The sequence below is a fragment of the Nyctibius grandis genome, chromosome 4 (assembly GCF_013368605.1).
Source record: "Nyctibius grandis isolate bNycGra1 chromosome 4, bNycGra1.pri, whole genome shotgun sequence".
NCBI lineage: Eukaryota > Metazoa > Chordata > Aves > Nyctibiiformes > Nyctibiidae > Nyctibius > Nyctibius grandis.
The window spans coordinates 42,284,231-42,303,561 of NC_090661.1; the positions used below are offsets into that span (position 1 = coordinate 42,284,231).

At 40.3% G+C, this 19,331-nt stretch overlaps 1 protein-coding gene across 2 annotated transcripts; it reads right to left on the reverse strand.

Moving 5' to 3' along the window:
• Positions 1–3,778: 3,778 nt before the first annotated feature.
• On the reverse strand, positions 3,779–13,226 carry DTD2 (D-aminoacyl-tRNA deacylase 2). 2 transcript variants are annotated; one of them, XM_068399302.1, is made up of 3 exons: positions 12,942–13,226; positions 6,210–6,279; positions 3,779–4,061 (listed from the first exon to the last, which is right to left on the reverse strand). In XM_068399302.1, exons 1-3 carry the CDS (start codon positions 13,047–13,049, stop codon positions 3,808–3,810), a joined length of 432 nt encoding a protein of 143 aa, XP_068255403.1. In that variant the 5' UTR covers positions 13,050–13,226; the 3' UTR covers positions 3,779–3,807. The 2 variants fall into 2 exon arrangements, with proteins under 2 accessions (XP_068255403.1, XP_068255402.1); XM_068399301.1 differs by having other exon boundaries at positions 3,779–4,133.
• Positions 13,227–19,331: the final 6,105 nt, after the last annotated feature.

A 19,331-nucleotide genomic window follows, 5' to 3' on the forward strand; every position in this document is an offset into this window, starting at 1 on the left:
GGAAGCAACAGCCTGCAGGAGCTGTTATGTGCAAAATCTTGTTATGGGCAAAAAGAGACCCACCCTATGTGTAAAGTCACACAAAATTTATTATTAGTATAACTGCAACCTTAGCAGTCTAATCAAAGAATTATTATTAGTCCAGATCTAATTATTGAAGAAAAAAATTTGTTATGCATGCACTACCTACCCCTTCTCCTGGTGTCATGCTTACCCTTTCACCTCCCTTTGGCTCCTAAGACTGATGGCTTTCCTCTGGTGGAGGGAAAACGGTGGATCATCAGCATCGAGAGTCCTGTGCCCGTAGGAGTATATTTATGGTATCTTCTTTCTCTCCTTTTCTCCTCTTTTGAAAATAACTCTCACCTGGGGCTATTTTTACATGTTTTCTCATAAAGTTTGTATATATTTTGTATTTTATTCATCTTAGATATTTGTTCTTTCTTCTCTTTTTTACCTCTAAACCTAGTTTTGTCCAGCTCCAGGTCTGCATGTCTTTAACTGACCACTGGCAAGTTGTTTATAGCCTTGGGATCTCAAGTGCCAGCCTGTGCCCCATCTCTTACTGTCCCATGCCTCTACTCCTCTACGCTGCAGCTGGCATCTTCACTTCTCAAGGTTGTTGCTGTTCTAACAGGCTTTCATTTCTCTACACTGTAACATTATGTTAGAGTCATAAATATATCATTCTACACAGAATAACTACTTATTATTAATATCTATATAAAAACTGTGGTTACACCATACAAAGCAAAGGTAAAACAAATTAGCCATAGTCTCCTGTCATTAGAAAAATTGTTATTACATCTAAATCAATAAAACCAAAGCTCAAAGAAGATCAAGGAAAGTTCAGACAAAGCACATGCAATAAGCCTTCCTCCTGAGGTCTTGTAAACTCAGGACAAAGCCTGTGGACTGTTACTAGCGATAGCAACACAGTTGCAGCATTGTTACTAGCGTTACTGGGCTACATGATGCTTATCACCTTGCAATTCTGGATTAATACTTGTATGTTGCATACTGTATGTAGCAGCAGAGGTAAATATTTCCACAAAGGGCACGGGAAGGAAGCAGGAATACTGCTGACTATAAAACAAGCTATTGCACCTGAACTCATTAGTTTTATGAGCACAGTTCATAGTCCACGCACACTTGGCTTAGACACGCTGGGTGTGTACACTGCAGACAAGGTCGCAAAACCCCAATATAACAAGTACTGCGTGACAGTTGAATTGGAGGCCGCACCAGAACAGCATAATGATGACTCCTGATTTTATAGTTTATTTCAAGGAAGTAGGGAATATTAAGCATCTTCCAATAGATATTCTCTAAGTATAGAACAGGATAATTATTTGAGCTTTTGTCTAGTCATAGAATAGAAACTATTTAAAGCAGTGTCAGGTGCTCTGTTTAAAGCATATGTTCATGGCAGAAAGAAATGAGCACTTGGCTTTGAAAAAATAATTTTAACCAATTTTTTCATCAGCATGGTCCACATGTTATTCAGAAATGGCTTCTTTCAGTAAATGGATTGTAAATCAATAGTAGACATAAATAAAGCAGTACAAAGAGTACAGCATTCAACAAGATGCCAATCATTGGCACAGAAGATGGCAGAAATTAGTATCCCAAAATGGATACAAATAAATCAGAAATGAGCAGATGATACACAAAGATGCCACCTTTTTACAGAAACTCCAGAGTTCTGTCTTGTCCCAAGAACCACAGAAATATACATAAGTTTATATGTGCTTATATGAGAGATCAGTATGAGATAGAGTTTGGTCTGAAGTCTGTTTTTCACTAAACGTTTTCAAGCTCATCCCTCTTGGAACTTGCAGAGTTATTGAAATTTAGAGAATGAATTGTCAGTGCCAAAGATCTCTCTGGAGCCAGGAAAAAAAAAATTTAAAATGCAGACTTTGTATTATACCTCAAAGGATCAATTCTCAAAATATACTGAATACACGCAATTCCTGTAAGGTCAGTGAAAAGTGGTATTGCTCAGCACTTTTTAAGATTTGGCCTCCAACAGAAAAAGGAATAAAAAAAGTTTTTTCAAGCACACAGATCATAATGAATTTGTATTACTTATTCACATCAGGACAATCTTATTTAAATGTCGCCAGTAAGAACTTAGAACATGACTCATATTGTGTCTATCAATCATAACTGTTAAGTATTAATGAATAAATATGTTATTTGGGACCTAGCTAATATTTCCACGCCATTTGTGTGAATAGTTGTTTTCAACTGTGAGAGTGCCAATTCCCAGGAATTCAACATCCTTAGGTATTTCATAATTATCAACCATACATTATGTTAATGTGAAAAATCTCATTAGTCTCTTATCAAAATTATTAGCTTTGTATCTGTTCAAAAAATGTGATTCTCATAGCATAGTTTGAGCCTACAGATTACATGTTGTTATGTTTTTTTAAAAATAAGGACAGAATATTTGTAACTAGTGACCCACAATTTAAGATTGCACAAACTGGCACGTTCGCTAACCATGAGGTTTTAAATCTTTTCCAGAAGAATTTATTATTTAAATGGGAATTCTGGATAATTACTGTAAACCATATAATTGCCTAATTTTACTTCGAACTCTTCTAAATTACTGACTTCAAAAACCACGATGCTGCAGTAAAAGAGAAACTTGACTCACAGGATTGCACTTGAATCAGTTTTGAATTTGCCACATTTTAATGTAGCTGCTCTGTTCTTACTGCCTTACAAGACAGAATTTCTCATTATATCTTCTTAACACCATCTGTTAATTATGTTTATTGCAGTATTGCATAGGGGGTCAGCTGGGAATGGGGCCCCAAATGTGCCAACACTGTATATAAAAGAAATATAAGCTCATCTCTGCCTCGTGGATTCAATAGACAAAAAGTTGGAAGGAAGCAGTAGGGGCAGAGGGAACAATGAGGTGGCAGCACACATTGTACCATTTTTTATTTTGTGTTTATTTGAATATTTCAGTCCCTTTTCCGGAGGCTTGGTTATGAAAGAATTGAGTAGACAACAAGACCGAGGTAACAAGGACACAGACCAAGCTATAGCAAGCAGCCTATCAAAACATGTCAGAGGAGATTCAGAGTGCAAGCTTCAAGAAAGCAATTCAGTGGTACTGCCCTGACTTGTGTTTCTAGATGCATCTCACTTTTTCTTCCCTGTATAGCCCATGTTCAGTCCTAGTACTACCTTAAGTGTCCCACTCCTACACAATCTGGATGAGGGGGATGGGCTTTCTTATTTAGTACCGACTCTCTAAGAGGCTAAAAATTCAGTGGCTTTGTGCTTTCAATATGTTTGTTAGCTAGGAAGCGTTACTATTTTACAGATAGAAAGCAGAAGGGCAAAAATTGTCTGACTCTGGAAACCTGGAAACAAATAAATACATCTACAGCATTCTTTTTTAACCTATAAACTTCACTTCCCCAAGCGTACTTTACAATAGCTAATACATGTAATACTTTTGTCATTATTTTGTAGTAAGAAACATATGCATTACCCCATTTTTGTTAATAAAGCCTTCCAAATTATACATCTTCATTGGATGAATCTTAACAACTATTCTGAGAACACTTCAGACGAATATGGACATAAACCACATACTCACTATCACAAAGCAGTCTCAGACATCCTTCTATTTAATGAGAGGCAACACCAGTATGGATGAGTGGAAGTCTTTCTTATACTGTACCTCTCAAACCATTTAAGTACATTAATGCTTACAAATGAAAAAAAAAGGATGACAGTTGCAAGCCAGTACTGTATCTAGAATATAATTTATTTGTTTCAAAATTCAATCAGATGAGTGTAAGGTCCATTTGTATCCAGTTTTAACACCTGCCTGTTTCCGTATGTGCCGTGCTGGATGAGAACACCTGCTTCCACGCATTTGGCATTGGCAGCCAGTTCTTTTTCACACAAACTCACAAACTGAGAATAAAGTTCCAGCCCTTTTTCTTTTTCAATGTTTGCATGGTATTGCATCTTTCTTCCCTTCAGTTTACCACCTAGGGTAGCTTGTGGTATGATTAGCACATCGCCTGGTAAATCAAGAACAGAAACGTATTCGCCGCTTTCATTTTCACTTAATTTAACATTCAACAGCATATTGACTGCAAATAAAAATAAACAAGAGTTAGTGTAACTAAAGTAAATTAAATAGGACCTAATATAACATCATAAACAAGATTCAAGAAATACTGCAATGTGTGACAAACTATTCAAGTAAAAGAAACTGCTTATTAATGAAATGAAACATGGATAGTCAGAAAACACTATTAACCAACTAAGATGTCTGAGTACTGTGAAGAATGTGAAGAATATTTATATTAGTATAATATGTTTATAGAGCTTTTTTGGGGGGAAGTGGTTGGCTGTCTGAAATCCTAAAGTTGATTCTAGTTGGACAACCCCAATGGAACCCAGGATCCAACTAGTGACCCTAACTTAATTGTCTGATACTCAAAGAGGCAACATTTGCACAAAACTACACATTGTGGGAGACAAAACCATCTTCAGTGCCCTTTGGAGAAGTTTCTGCCCTGACTGTCTTTTCATTCTAGTTGCAGTAGGTTCACAGCAGGACCCAGCACTGATCTATGCTGAAGTCACAGCTCAGCAGTTTGGTCTCAAGCGGAGCAAGTGCCCTTCAGCGCTCCACTTTGAAACGTGCAGGTGCCAGCTTGTCTTTTGAGAGAGGAAATGGGCAGGAAGGTCAGAGATGCAATTTGGCCCATAAGCCACAACATATAAACTTGCAAATAAAATCAATGCATTTACTAGCATTACATTTTCCAATGTTTCTATAACAAATCAGATCATTCTCCCAAAAATTCCTCCAACTCTGTAAAAGCTGTGAGGATACTAGTCATGCCTCCAAACCCATAGAAATTTAATGTTGTTTGAAGCAAAAAGAGATGAGTTGTGATTCAGGAACCAAAACAACTCATTTAAACAGTTTCAAAATATATTTAGGAAAAAATATGCTCTAAGACACTTGAGGATGGTTGTAGATGAATCTCCTAATAGGAAACAGAACTTCCTTTTTCTGGCCTGTTTTAGCTGCCCCACAGCTGAAAAGGTCGTTATTCTCAAGTAATACTCTCACGAAACTCTCACAAGCCCAAAATCAGTTTTCATATCATAGCTTTAAATACACCCAAAGATTTCTACTTAGTTTAGCATCACAGAAAGACTGTGCCCTCCAAGACCAAAAGAGAACCCTCCAGGAGTTGCTCTCAGCATTTTCAATAGCACCTGTGCTTGTGCACTGCCAGGTCTTTCTGCTGGTCCCAGCAAGTAGCCTGAAATAGACTGTTACATGACCTTTTGCGAAACCACTAGTATCAGCCAGCCACAGAAAAGGGGCATTTTTATCTGGAATAGGTGGCATCACAGAATTTCCCAGGTGTTCCAGTGCTACTGATGGAGGAAAGGAGGGATAAGAAATTAAATAAAAGTAATAAAGAAATCAAAAACAAAACAAAAAACTCAGAATCAAAAAAAAAAAATCAGAACCTCAAGCCAAAACAACAGTGGGTGAAGACAGAAATCACTACTATTTGACCTTATCCACAGCATCTTCTCTGCTTTGATGTAAATGTCAAAGTGCACGTGGAGAAGAGGGAAAGAACTGCAGATATTGCTGTTATCACTTCTGAACCAGAAAACTGCACTTGAAATGCTAACAGTGTATATAGTATCACTGAAATGAGATGGGAAGGACACTGTTTAGTTATCCACCCAACTCCATCTACTGGCTATAATTTTGAATATCTTGCACATACAGTGAGGCCAGTGTTAAAACACTTGTCAAATCAGGCCATGAATTATTTGAAAACAGTTTTCTCTAAATTCAGCTCTGTCCTGGACTGAACCTGTTGCCTGATACATGTAACATGTCAAACAGCAGGTGCAGTGCTTTCGCTGTTTGCTAGAATGTTACAATCATGGGAATTGATTTTCTAACAGGTTGATCAGGAGCAGACGGACAGGGTGAGAGCTATGGACAACTGTCAAAAGAAACAAGACCAACCAAGCTGTTCTTTCAGCCAGGTGATCGATTTGGAATGATGCTATCTGATGGCTTTTCGACGACTTCTTGTCCAAATTGGTTGCTGCCTTCTCTGCCTCCACTGCTTTTCTCCTTTTTTCAAACAATACAAGAATTTATAAGGATTATATCATACCAATTTTTGGAACAAGATCCTCATCAGCACCTTTGAAGAAGCATATGTAGATAACAAGCCCTCTCTGGATCTACGAAAGATTACAGAAAACTATGTCAATGTTTCTCGTTGTCCACCATGCACACTTATCACCAAAAAAAATGACAAAACTACACAACAAAAAAGCTTCCGAGAGTAGTTTTAGTTATTTAGTACAGCCTCAGACACCAAGTTTACACACCACACTGTGGAAGCTTATGAGATATATACTGATTATCTGCACAATGCTTCTACATACAATTATGCCAATTTATTAGCTCCATGTGAAGCCAAATTTAATTATACAATGTACAGTATTAACACAGACAAGGTGACAAGATGAATTAGTGTACTTAAACCCAGCATAGGAAATAATTTAAGCTTTTTCCTATCAAATATGGAGATAAAGTAATTTTCAGTGTGAATTATGAGTTTATTTCCAATTATGACAGACATCACAGGACTTGACAGTGAACTGAATTATATTTTGATGTAAAAGTAATCTAGTACAGGATAATTCTGAAAAAAACACAGAGGATGTTAATTAAGATTTAAATATGATGACCAATTTAAATATGATGACCAACAACTACGAAGTTGTTCAGAATGTTATAAAGTTGTTCAAAATATTATTTAGCACTTTGGGTGAAATCTTTTTGGTGAAATGGGACCTTTTCCCTGATTTGTATAGAGTAAAGGATATGCCAGTTCTTTAGCATTCAGAGACTACTTGTAAGAACTACCTGTTTGAGGTAAGAATTAGTCTGTATACTGAGGAGAAAGCACAGGGCAACTCTTGCGTTGCTTTTCTGCTCTCTTGGTTAGTTCACAAGGAATGCGTGTGCAACAGCCTGTGCTTTACGACAAATTGATGGGTCTGCAACTAACAGCAATTATGTCTCATGCACAAGTATACCTGGATGGTTTCAAATCTTCAGGAAAAAAAAAAAAGGCAGGCATACAATGTCCACAAGCATACAGTATCTAAAAAAACCTCACCACTGCTTTGTCAAGAATATGTATCTTTATATTTTTGTTAGAAGAAAATAAATGTCAGGTTATGAAATACCACCTAAGAGATGCTAACTAGATTGGGGCAGGAAGGAGTAATTAATATGGATGTTACCAAAGCAAAAGGATAAAAAATGTGAATAGTTGCTTAAAAACGCCTTTTTAAAATTTTTCCTCTTTTCTTTTCCTTTCCCCTTTCCTTTAAAAGATAAAGGTTTTTGGAGAAGAAAACTTAGCTATATGCATGAGATTTTATCCCTTTGTTATTGCAGAGATTAAACAAAATGCTCAAGGCAATGACTGGGAAGAGCTATGCCTTCTCAAATATTTTTCTAGTGACAAACTTCTGGAAAAAGAGAATGCTCTTTGTAGCCAAAACGTCACATGCTGAGAACTTTCAAAAGCTTTAAATGGCTCCTTTCAAAACTCACTTTGACCACTGCAGAATATCATGCAGGTTCCCAAATGGCTGCCATATTTCATAAACACTGTAAGAATTTGATGGCCTGAACCTCAAATGACATTTCAAACCATCTGTTCGAATAAGAGAGAGAAATGCAGGCTGCCAAAAGTTAGATATCCTTACATGTTTAGCTAAATATTCATTCCAGAAACAGACCAGCGTCAGGATATTAATAGAAAATAACAATGCACACATACCTACTAATAAAAATATTTGTGATAGAATAGGCCAAGCACATTTATACTGTATAGATCTGACCACTGCATTAGAAATAAGCGACTCCATGATCCGGCACACATCACAGAAAACCATTCTAATTCTGAGACTTGTGACTGTTTTTCACACAGTCTCACATACGGATGTAACAACATTCTGCAAGCAGCTCAATTGAAGAGACAAAAAGGTAAATAAAGTGACATCTGCAAGTCCTAAGGCCAGACAGCTAAAGATTAAATAAAAACATTCCTTGTTTTTCCAGCCTCTCTCAGGATTTGATGCCTATTTTTGAATATACTTTTTATCACAAAATGAGACATACATATTGAGGGAAATTAAGAGGGATAGGAGGTTAAACGAAAAAAAGTTAATTCAGAGACACGCTAAAGCTGCTAGAGGATGCTTCTATTTATACTGCATGTTTATGATCTTCTAGAACACTTTTCAACCATGTTATAGTTGAAAACTATTCAACTATTTGTAAGTTGAAACTTATGGTTTCAACTATGACTGAAAACTGTGGTTGAACACTATTTACAACACATGCAACCATGTTTGAACCTCTTGTTATGTCTTACTTTTTTGTTCTTTAGTTTTCTTAATTGAATAGAAGATGTAAAATTGAATGCAATTTCAAGAGCTAACCTAATAATAATGCATGTCAGTCCTCTGATCTTGTATCAGGGTTTCAGGTGTCCCAAGACTTGTGCTTATTGCCAGTGTAAGGAACAGGAACATGTAAACCTTTTGAACCAAAGCAAAAACATTGCATTGCTGAAGGTCCTCTGTACCCTGTCAAAGTCTAGTTAAACTGCTCTTCAGAGCTATATTCAACACAGGAAAAGCCAAGGAAAATAACTGTCTTCATTAGCCCACACCCAGGGTCTAAACAATAGCAGTTTTTCTCTCACCCAATGTCCCTTCCCCAAATGAGGAAGGGAATTGGGAAAAGGAAGAAGACTTCTTCTCAGAAAGGGTCATTAGACATTGGAACAGGCTGCCCAGGGAGGTGGTACAGTCACCATCTCTGGACGTGTTTAAGACAAGACAGGACATGGCACTTAGTGCCATGGTCTAGTTGACATGGTGGTGTCAGGGCAACGGTTGGACTTGATATTCCCAGAGGTCTCTTCCAACCTGATTGATTCTGTGACTTGTATGTTGAAGTTAACCAGGTTTAATGAAATGAAGAAATCAATATAAATGACAACACAAAATAGCCAAAAGTATACTTATCCACAGAGAACTGGGAAGTTGCTCTAGGAATCACAATGAGGAAGAAGGCAGACCAGGCAAGGAGACCAAGAAGAACCCTACCTCTTCCCAGCAAGCCCTCTCATTTATAGTGAGCTTGATGTCAATGATATAGAATACACCTGTGGGCCAGCCAGGGTCAGCTGCCCTGGATTTAACTGCTAAGGGACTTGATCACCATGGCTGGCCATAAACTGAAATCAAATCCCAATGAAACCAGGCCAATAACACAAATAAGAAGGTTACAAATTCAACATGCTGATGTGCAAACAGCCACTGCAAGGAACTCACAAAGTGACAAGCAGGCAGTTGGGCAGGGAAGCTGTCCTCTGTGTGGATTTTGCTGTTATCCAGTAAAATGCCTACACAAATAAACCAGCAAAGCATGTTACTTTGCAACACTAGCATTTATTATACAACTGTCCTAAGTAATCATCAGACCAGGCAACGTGCATCATGAAGGGCTGAAGTACCCAGCCCCTAAGGCCACACAGCCAGCCTTAGCAATGCTGCCTGCCAAACTACTCTTTTCTAGCTCTTTTGCAGGAAAGCAAATACTAAACCTTCCCTCATCCTCTGACTAAATAGATTCATCTGAATTTTGCAGGATTTCACTAGCAAAACACAAATATATTCTGCAAAATGTTATCTCAACTCCACCTTTCCTCCCCCCCCTCAGGAATACGTAATGCAAGTGATAATGAAAATGGAGACACTTTGTAATGCTGAGGAAGCCTGTTTGTGAAACTAATTTATAGAAACTATTCTTTGACATTTCCATTTCAAGTTCAGATTTGCTACCCTGTGAGAAGATTTCTTCATATTTCATACATTCAGCTGCAGCAAAGAGAGATTACATCATCTACCACAGGTCGCAGCACAAGTCTGCGCCTGGTTCTTTGCACCTCTTTTTGCTATCTTAACCAGAAAACAAATCAAGGGAAAGAAGATAAGGGAAAGACAGTTTTCATTGCATAATGTGTAGGCACTTATACATTTTAGCTGAATATTCATTTAATGTTTCTTTTCTCCCATAACTGTGAAATACACCAAATCTCACTGTATTTCTCCCCTGCCTTTAAAAGGAGAATTAATTTTTTTCCTCCTAAGTATTTTCCTCTATACATGAACCCATTATGGATGCTATCTAACCACCATTTCTCCGTAAACAAGACATCCCATCCCCAGTAACCCTCAACAGGCCAGAAAAACTCAATCATGAAAACACAATGAAGGCAGTGATTCATGTATAGATGTACCTCCTAACCTTTTTCCAGATAAAGAACATCCGCTCTGAAGTTCCTAAAGTACCTACAAGGGTCCCTTAAAGCTCAGAAGCTATTCAAAGCCACCTCCATAATGTGCTATTTATAGTATACTAGAAATTTCTCAAGGTGAGGACCTAGTTTTAAGTTGTTATAGATCATCAGGAACACACTGGTTTATGTAAATAATAGTTTATGAGGTCTATATTTTTTATTTTTGCATTGACATGCATATATAGGGAGTAACATGACCCTACCAGAAAATGTCAGCAGCAAAGATTCCTTCCAAAGACCTCTAAAGTAGTCATACTAAAGAAAGTATAAACTTCCCACAGTTTTTTGCTTCAGGGCGACTAGTTCTTGTTAAAACAGATTTCTCTTAAAAAGCCCCAGGTACTCAGGAAAGATTCCTAAATAACCATGATAAATATTACTAAGGTTCATGTCTGAAAAATATATGCTGCTGAGACCACCCAAATCTCTTGCAGATTCCTGTAATGCTATCTATTACTTTCCCAGCGATTTTGGTTAAGCCATTTAAAACTTCAAATAAGGCATATAAACAGCATAACTTCCTTGTAATAGAGTTAGTCATGATACCTCTAAACCATAACATATGCTTCTTTTCAGATAGTTTAAAAGACAGACAGCAAAATGACATTTCTGCTTTTATTTACTAGATCTACAATTACTTCTGAGATTAGCAAGCCAGAAATAGTATATTTCCCCTATAGTTAATTTATGCTGTGCTGAGCAACTTTCACTACAATTAACCTTACACTGCAATGCTAATAATGCAACACACACGGATGCACTTCAGCCAAACACAGTATCCGTGAGATGACACGTGTTTCCTCTGAGTAAAGCGTTCTGGTTTCCCACGCCGCAGAAACTAGGTCTTATGGATCACAGAATCACAGAATGTTAGGGAATGGAAGGGACCTCGAAAGATCATCTAGTCCAATCCCCCTGCCGGAGCAGGATTACCTAGATCATGTCACACAGGAATGTGTCCAGGCAGGTTTTGAATGTCTCCAGAGAAGGAGACTCCACAACTTCTCTGGGCAGCCTGTTCCAGTGTTCAGTTACCCTCACTGTAAAGAAGTTTTTCCTCATGTTTATGTGGAACCTCCTGTGTTCCAGCTTGCACCCGTTGCCCCTTGTCCTGTCAAGGGATGTCACTGAGAAGAGCCTGGCTCCATCCTCATGACACTTGCCCTCTACATATTTATAAACATTAATGAGGTCACCCCTCAGTCTCCTCAAAGAGATCCACCTGCCTCTTCCAAACAAGGAGAGAAACATTTTAAGAACATTTTAAGGAGGAAATGGGGGAAATTACATTTTTTCCCTCAATCTGTGCAGTGGTCTACATCTTAAATTTCATTTTTGGTTAGTGGTCTGGGAAAAAAAAAAAGTCAGAACTACTGCTGCCATCCTCCCATTGTTCTACCTGGTCTTTCTTCTCCAAGTGTACACTATCACACAAAGTACACAGCTGAGCCCATCAGCCAAGTTTGTAGCACCTCTGTGAAAGTATATTTAAGAAAGGGCAGAGAGTGCTAAAGGGGGAACAGTAAGGTTAGAGGGGAAGAAGGTGTTTTGTGGTGGAGCAGCAGTCATGCTCCCAAAGGGACTGCAGCCTGTGGAGGCCCCATGCTGGAGCACTGGGAAAGAATGAGCAGCAGAGAAAAACCAGGACACACTGACCCCAGCCTCCTGTGTTGCTTGTTGCCTTGCTGGAGGGGACTGAGTGTAACCTGTGGGGATAGCAGAGGGGAAGGAGAGGGCTCTGGAGTGGAAACTAGGAATGGGGTAGGAGAAGTGTCTGAAGTGAAGCTTAGTCTGGAGAAAGGAGGAGGTGTGTTTTCCTCAAATGTCTAAATATTTGTGGGGTTTTTTTGCAATACCCAAATCACTAATTCAATATTTATGTTAACTAGCAACAAATTAACTTAAATTCCCCAAGGCAAATCTGTTTTGCCTGTGACAGTAAGTGTTTTCCCTGACTTTACTCTGACCCATTAGTTCTCTTACTCCTTTTGTTCCTCTTTCCCCGTCCTGGCCGGGGTACCGAGGTGGCTGGATGGGCGCTGGGCTGCTGCCAGGGGCCAGCCCACCACCGGGGGCGGCTTCCAGCGCGGGCAGCTCTGCAGAGCGAACCTGAGCAGACAGGCTGCAGGCTCTGAGGGCAGGTGCAGACAGCAAGTCAGCCCGAGGTCTCCTGAAGCTCCACGGGCACTACTGCGGGCACCACTGATCTGACCACGCGTAGCGGAAGGACGGCAGTCTCGCCCCCGCGGCCATCACCGGCAGCACCCTCCGTGCAGGCGGACGGACCACAGCCCCACCCAGCGCACCCTCCTCTCTCCCCGCCGGCGCTTGCGCGCAGGAGACGGAGCGTTTTCCCGCCGCCCGACCCGCAGCGGCCCCAAGCCACCGCCTCCCGCCACGCCGAGGGCCGAAGGGGCGATACCGAGGGAGGCGGCCCGCGGCAGACGTTACCTCCACCCACTCGGCCTCGGAGCCGCGCTCGGGCGGCTTCACCTGCAGCCGGGCGGACAGGCACTGCTGCAGCAGGGCCCGAGCCAGCGCCGGCCGCGCCGCCGCCATGGCGGGCCCCGCACGGCGTGATGGGGGGGGGCGGGCGGGCGTGGGCCAGTCGCTGCCGCCGGGACGCCGTGTACCGCCTTTCCGCCACCGCGGGCTGCTCGCATCAGTGCCCGGTGGGGCCAGGCACTACGTCCCCAGGGGCCCGCGGATGCCAGCCTGCGATGGCAGGCGGCTGGAAGGGAGGGGCGGGCAGGGGTGGGAGGCGGGGCGCCGGCAGCCGGCGGGGGAGAACCGGGCCCGGCGGCCAGGCCTGCGCCTGGCGCCACGGGAGAGCCTCACGATGGGGCCTGCAGGCGGGTGGGGGGGACGGGGCAGAGGGATTTTGAGTGCTTGCAAATATTTAAAAGCAAGCTAGATGTGACACGCAAGCGAGTAAAATCCTTGCTAAAAATGTAACCGCAGGTCAATCAGCAAATGCTATATACCTTTTGCAGAAGGCAAAACGGGGCTGGTGAGCTGTCAGTGACCTCTAAGGAGGGGACAGGCAGCGAGGATACAGGTTTATGGAATAAAATAAACAAGGTATTTCTACTACACAAACTTACCGATACCCTACAGCTATCAGGGAGCAGGTTTTGTTTCTTCTCTATAAGAAATGAAAAATCTGCTTGTCTTCTGATGGGAAAGTTACATAGGCTTGTGGTAAGAATAGTATGCTGTTGTAGTTTCTTGTGTGAAAAAATATTAATCTGAATATTGTTTGTCACTTGTTTCTTTAAAAGTAATGCTTGTGTTTTCAGGTAACTGAGGCTGAACCTATCAGTTGGATCATTTCTCTTCAAGGATACTGCTTTGGAGCAGGAGGGAACAGAAACAATGCAGTTAAAAAGGGATCTGAATCAGTAGGGATCAAAACCATGATCTGAAGAAAAACAAGGCATAGTTCTGAAATGAGATCCCATTGCTAATGGGAAAAGTTAAGTATTAAACTGCTTCTTTATTATCTTTCACGTTTTTGGCTACATACCCTGATACTCATCGAACAGCTCTGAAATTAAGAGTTGTGTCTTCCTCCCATCTGTGAATTCTGACACAAGTTTTTTGAATAATATGGCTTCAGCAAAGTCAGGATAGTGATGCAGAATTCAGTGTGTCTCTCTGAATTCATTTTAGAACCGAAGATTTTATTTTTACAACCATGTTTTTTTTTAAAAAAAGAATGTAATATAGTAGAAGTGTGGGTAAGAAGCCAAATTTATTACCTGGCCTCAATCATAGTAGTAAGATTACTTGTTGCACAGCAAAGGGCAATACGCATTCATGAATAGCCCAGTGTACACATAGGGATATATTTGGCTTCTGTCTGTTTTTTAAAATAACGTTCTCTCTTGCATGATGTTAAGTGAGGTTCTCTGCCAAAGCAAACCCTTTATGGAAGAATAAATCGTACTAGGTGGTTAGCGCATAAACTAGCTTATTTTTAGCTAGCTGTAGGTATTGTAAGTATGAGCTGTTTTTATTTAAACTCAGCTAATGTATTTTAAATACATTCTGTTCATCTACTCCAAAGCTGTATCCCCAGACTCATTAAGAAGAGTTTTAATTGAGGTAGAAATCCATTTAAAATGAGGTTTTTTTCCATATATATTTGTGATATAAATTGATTGTTAAGGAAAATGGATTATACTATGGTCCGGAGCAAATTATGTAAGCAGATCGTAAAGGGATATTAATATAAAAGGATATGATTGTTCTTGTTGCAGTACCATATTTACACCAGGATTTGATGGAGAACATTCATTCATCTGCAAGTTTCAACACAAATGCCTGTGAAACAGCATATAGAAAAATTATTATGACATCATTATTATTTATGGATTCTTGTGGAATTATGTCATCTTTCCCTGGAAGCCAAATTCGTTTGTTGTAATGCATCTTGAATTTCTGGAATCTTACTGGCCTGTAGTTATGTTAAGGCCTCTCTTTGTATACCAAAGAATGATAGTAAATTTGTTGGTTAAATTTTAGATGCGAGTCTTGAATTGATGGTGGTTTTATATAGAAAAGATCCTCCTGACATCTAAACGATATGTCCATGTATTGATATTTTATTCAGTTTATTATATAAAGACATTTTCATGCATGTTTTGGATTTGACAGCTGTCCCAGAAGATTTCTTGTATCCTCTCTGCTTGTTGTCACTGGAGCAGAGAGTAGGCATTTTGGGAATGGTATCCAGAAGACATTTCTGGTTATTTTCACTTCTGTTCTCTTTCAGAGGGGCAGATGGCAGTATGAACCTTTTCTCACAAATTTCAGTGGACATGTGTTTTTCCTTACCCTTTGTGTGAATGGTCATGCATATTTCATGTACGTTTAATGGAATGAATCCTTTTGTGAAGAGGAGGGTGGGTGCTAGGAGCTCTGCCTCCGCGGGTACTTGGCTCTCTCCTGTTTTATGAGGATGAAATGCTAGAGGTCTTTCAGTACCAAAATGATCTTAGGTGGTCTTGAATTCTTCCCTATGGATGCTTTTTTTTTTTTTGTTAGTATTCATGTTGCATACCATTTGGCAGGGGCAGTAGTTGACTGTAACTTTGAAGGGACAAGATGCATCTTGTATGTTATTCCTTTGTCTGTGGCGTCTGAAACAATGATCAAAGGTCTTTCAAGCAGCTGTCACATCAACAGAGTGCCCCTAGGTAGTGTCGTCTGTTTTGAAGAGAAACTATACAAAGCTGCAGTGGCACTTAGATTGCTAGCAAAGATACAAAATAGGTTGCTGGTAAGGGTTATATCTTGGTAGAACGACCTCTTGTGGTACAGACATAGCTGAAAGGCTGCAGAGTGTCAAGAGAAGAATTAGATTTAAACGTTTATTTTCTCCATTGTCCAGTGTGAGACTCTCTCTTCCCACACATACAGAGATTAAAAAAAAAAGCAAAGAAGACAAGTAGCAGGGCACATCTAAGGAAGGAAAGAGTACTTAGTTAAATCACTTAAAAGCACTTAGTAAAGAATCACAGGTGGATGCCACTACTGCTGTGAAGGGTGAGACTGAACTGATGGACTCTGCTGTGCTAGCTAGTAGAGGCTGCTGTTAGAAGACTCTTTCATCATCAGAGATGGCCTGGAAAGTGGAATTTGCAGCAGTGAATTGCAAATTTCCATCATGAGATAAAGAAAATTCCACAAAATACTTTGTAAGCTGGGATTAGTGTTTAAATGAAGTACATGTTTTAATTTGCCCATGCTGAAAAAACAAAGCAATTCCCCAAAGGAAAAAAAAAAAGACACTGCATAAGGTGTTAAAACTGCCACAAGACAGCTCAGAATGATAGTGTGTTTTGTTTTTGAAGTGATGTTTACAATCTTATATCCTGAACTGAGTCAAGTCCTTTGATTTCTGTTGGATGATGATCCCTTTTTCTTCTCTTTTGCTCACAGTTTACTTATTTTGCTTCTATTCTTGAGCTACTTAGCCTACTTCTGCTATCTGTGATGAGCTATCTGGCTCTTTATACTTGGTGATTTTTTTTTTTTTTTTTTTTTTTGTAGCCTGTTTCTCACTTGTAGTTCAAGAACCCAGTTACGCTTTCTTCTTCTTTCTACAGCCTCGGAATTGCTAGCTGAAGTGCCGATTAGCTGGAAGAGAGAAGATATTGCTGAACAGTGGTGTGGGTGTAGGGAAGGTTAGGTGGTGGTGTTAAAATCCTTTTATTGTCTAAGTAGCAGACACATTATGATGACTGTATTTAGTACTGACTTCTCTCTTATTTGAAGCACTCTCCAGACATTAAGGTCAGGAGCATGTCTGCCTTGAACCTCTTTTCCCCTTCCTCCAGAGGTATTTAAATGAGGAAAGCGGAGAGAGAGGGCATGAAGACTTTCCCTAGTACAAGTCAAGCAGCAGAAACAAGAGGGAATAGCAGCCCTGTCACTTGAAGACCACAAGTATTTCACAATGCCTCTGTAAATCTACCAGAAGTAGCTCTTCCAGAGATGATGTGTGGAAAGCTTTGCCTTCCAAACAGACTGTCAGATCTGTTTAGCCTCCAAAAGAAGCAGTACAGGCTTCTAGGGGAAGATGATTGAGAGGAAGAGATAGCACTGTGATTTTATCTTTCTGAGTTGCACCATAGCTCTGAGGAAGGTCATAACTTCTTCAGCCCCAGGTTTTGTAGCTTCAGAGCTGGTATACCTCTTTAGCTCTTCCTGCAGAGCCAATTTACTGTCCCTGCAAATGTCAGAATTGCTTCTAGTGAAGGCTGCTATTCCTGTTGTGGAAGAATAATCCTGTGATTTGAGCAGTTGATTTTATGCATGTTTAAAGTACACAGCAAAAATTAAATAAACTGTTAAAAATAGATTAATGTTTTGTTTAGTCCTTCATACAATTACAAAACAGATACTGAAATGTGTTAAATTAGAGTAATCAAAAGTTAATTAAATTTCTGAACAAAATAACAGATTCAGTGTGAAGGCTGTGTCAGGTACAATTACAGCTTTTCTAAGTGAGAAGCAGAAATTTGGCTTTATTGGAAAACAAGGTAGCCAGAGAAAGACGAGCAATCTGCTTGCTTACCATGATTGCGTAAAGGAAATAAGAATCCTATTAATCAGTTTTTCTCTACCAGGGATGTTCATTTGCCTATGGCACTTTAACTACTCTATTTTTTTCCCTACTTGGGTGTCTCCTGTACCTCTTTGTCTGCATGATTGACAGACATTAATGTTAAAAGGACTTCTGTATCCTGCTCCAATGAAACCAACAGAGCAGTGGGAGTAGCCTACCTACAGTAAGTACCATAGGGTCTAATTGTAATACCTTATACTGGTTAGAAGCAATACAATTTTTTTTCCACAGAACTGAGCTAATCTAATAAGCCACAGTCCTGAACCTTTCTTGTGCAGAGCCAACCTTGAGTTTCAACACAACATTCAATTCTGGAATTCAGAGGGAGATTGTACAGAGCCACCAAACTGACTCTGGGAGGAGTCCCTCAGGTCAGCAGTTTTCTGCTCTTGTTAGGAATAGTACTGCCAGGTCTGATCCCTGCAGGTGTATTCAAATGTCTTTGTAATTGCTTCCCTGGTCTCCTGAGTTTGGGATCTGGGGTCTGCGCAGCAGGAGTGCATGGAAACATCTTGGATGTAGGACAGTAACTGAAGCAGGGGTGAGGGAAAAAGCACCCACCTAGCTACAAAAGGCTAACCTTATGGACACAGGGCTTGGAGCAAACAGGGAGGAGTAAGACTGCTGAATGAGAGTCTGCAGCTGTACAGGGTGTTTCCCATCCCTCAGCAAGCTCAGTGTACCCACTGAGGCCAGCTTTGATCAGTGAAACTCAGCTTCAGCTTCTTGTGCTCCATATGGAGCTGCTGACCACACATCTGCACAGAGCCTGGCACTGGTCTGGTAGTGTGGTAGGTGGCTGTTCTGCTTTGCTTCAAGCCACTGAGCTCACCAATTCCTGACTGATCCAGATGGGTGTTGCAAACTGGGTTCCTCCTAATGGAGGAGGTATTTAGACCAGGCACTGTGGAGCACAGGTCCTACATTCTTTATGCACTATGTTCAGGGTTGGTTTGGTGCAGACTCAAGGTGACTCCACTAAGTGTTTGTTCTGTGCTCCACAGCCTCTGTATTATTGGTCCCTGTTATGCTGGATACTGTCCTCTACCCATGCCATGTTCTCTTCCCCAGGTATTGCTGCATCGCTGCTCTCTTCACTTCATCAACACTTTTGCGATAGCAATTAGTACTACAGAGGTGTGATTTTGTTAGTTAATCCCATTTTTTTCATTTTCAGTGAGAAATTTTGATGGTAACGTGAGGATGTTGCTATAGACAAAAATGCATGAATATTTTCTAGGAGCTGGAACTTGAGTTTCCATGTTTTCAATAGATGCCATATGTAGAATTATCAGAGTATTGGCATAAAGCCTCATTATTAAAAACGTACATGGATTGAGATGTGGCTTGTTCTGTTCCTTTCACAAACAGTATGAAAGGTCATTTATTATTCCCTATGTACCTGGAGGACTCCTCGCCTCCAGCTAGTGTTGAGTGTGCAGGCATAATCAGCCTGCATGTCATTTTTTTGCATTTATATGGATGACTTTCAAAATAAAGCTCTTGCCGCAGCTTCAGGCCAAAAGCTTTCTCCTTGAGCCACAGCTCCTGTCATTTTTTTCCCCTCAGGCATACTGATCCTTAGCTAGTCTGGAAAGAATGCACACAAATACTAGGTCATTAGGAAATTCTCTGCATAGCAAACATCTGAAGTCATCCCAAGTGCTATTTGCCATGCATCATGATAAAATTGGGTAAGTTTGAGG

Coding starts and splice junctions, on each gene's coding strand:
- DTD2 (XM_068399301.1), bottom strand. CDS start 13,049: ATGGCGGCGGCGCGGCCGGCGCTGGCTCGGGCCCTGCTGCAGCAGTGC. Junction 6,280..12,941: donor CCGAGGCCGAGTGGGTGGAG/GTAACGTCTGCC, acceptor AATCTTTCGTAG/ATCCAGAGAGGGCTTGTTAT. Junction 4,134..6,209: donor GGATCTTGTTCCAAAAATTG/GTATGATATAAT, acceptor TTTTATTTGCAG/TCAATATGCTGTTGAATGTT.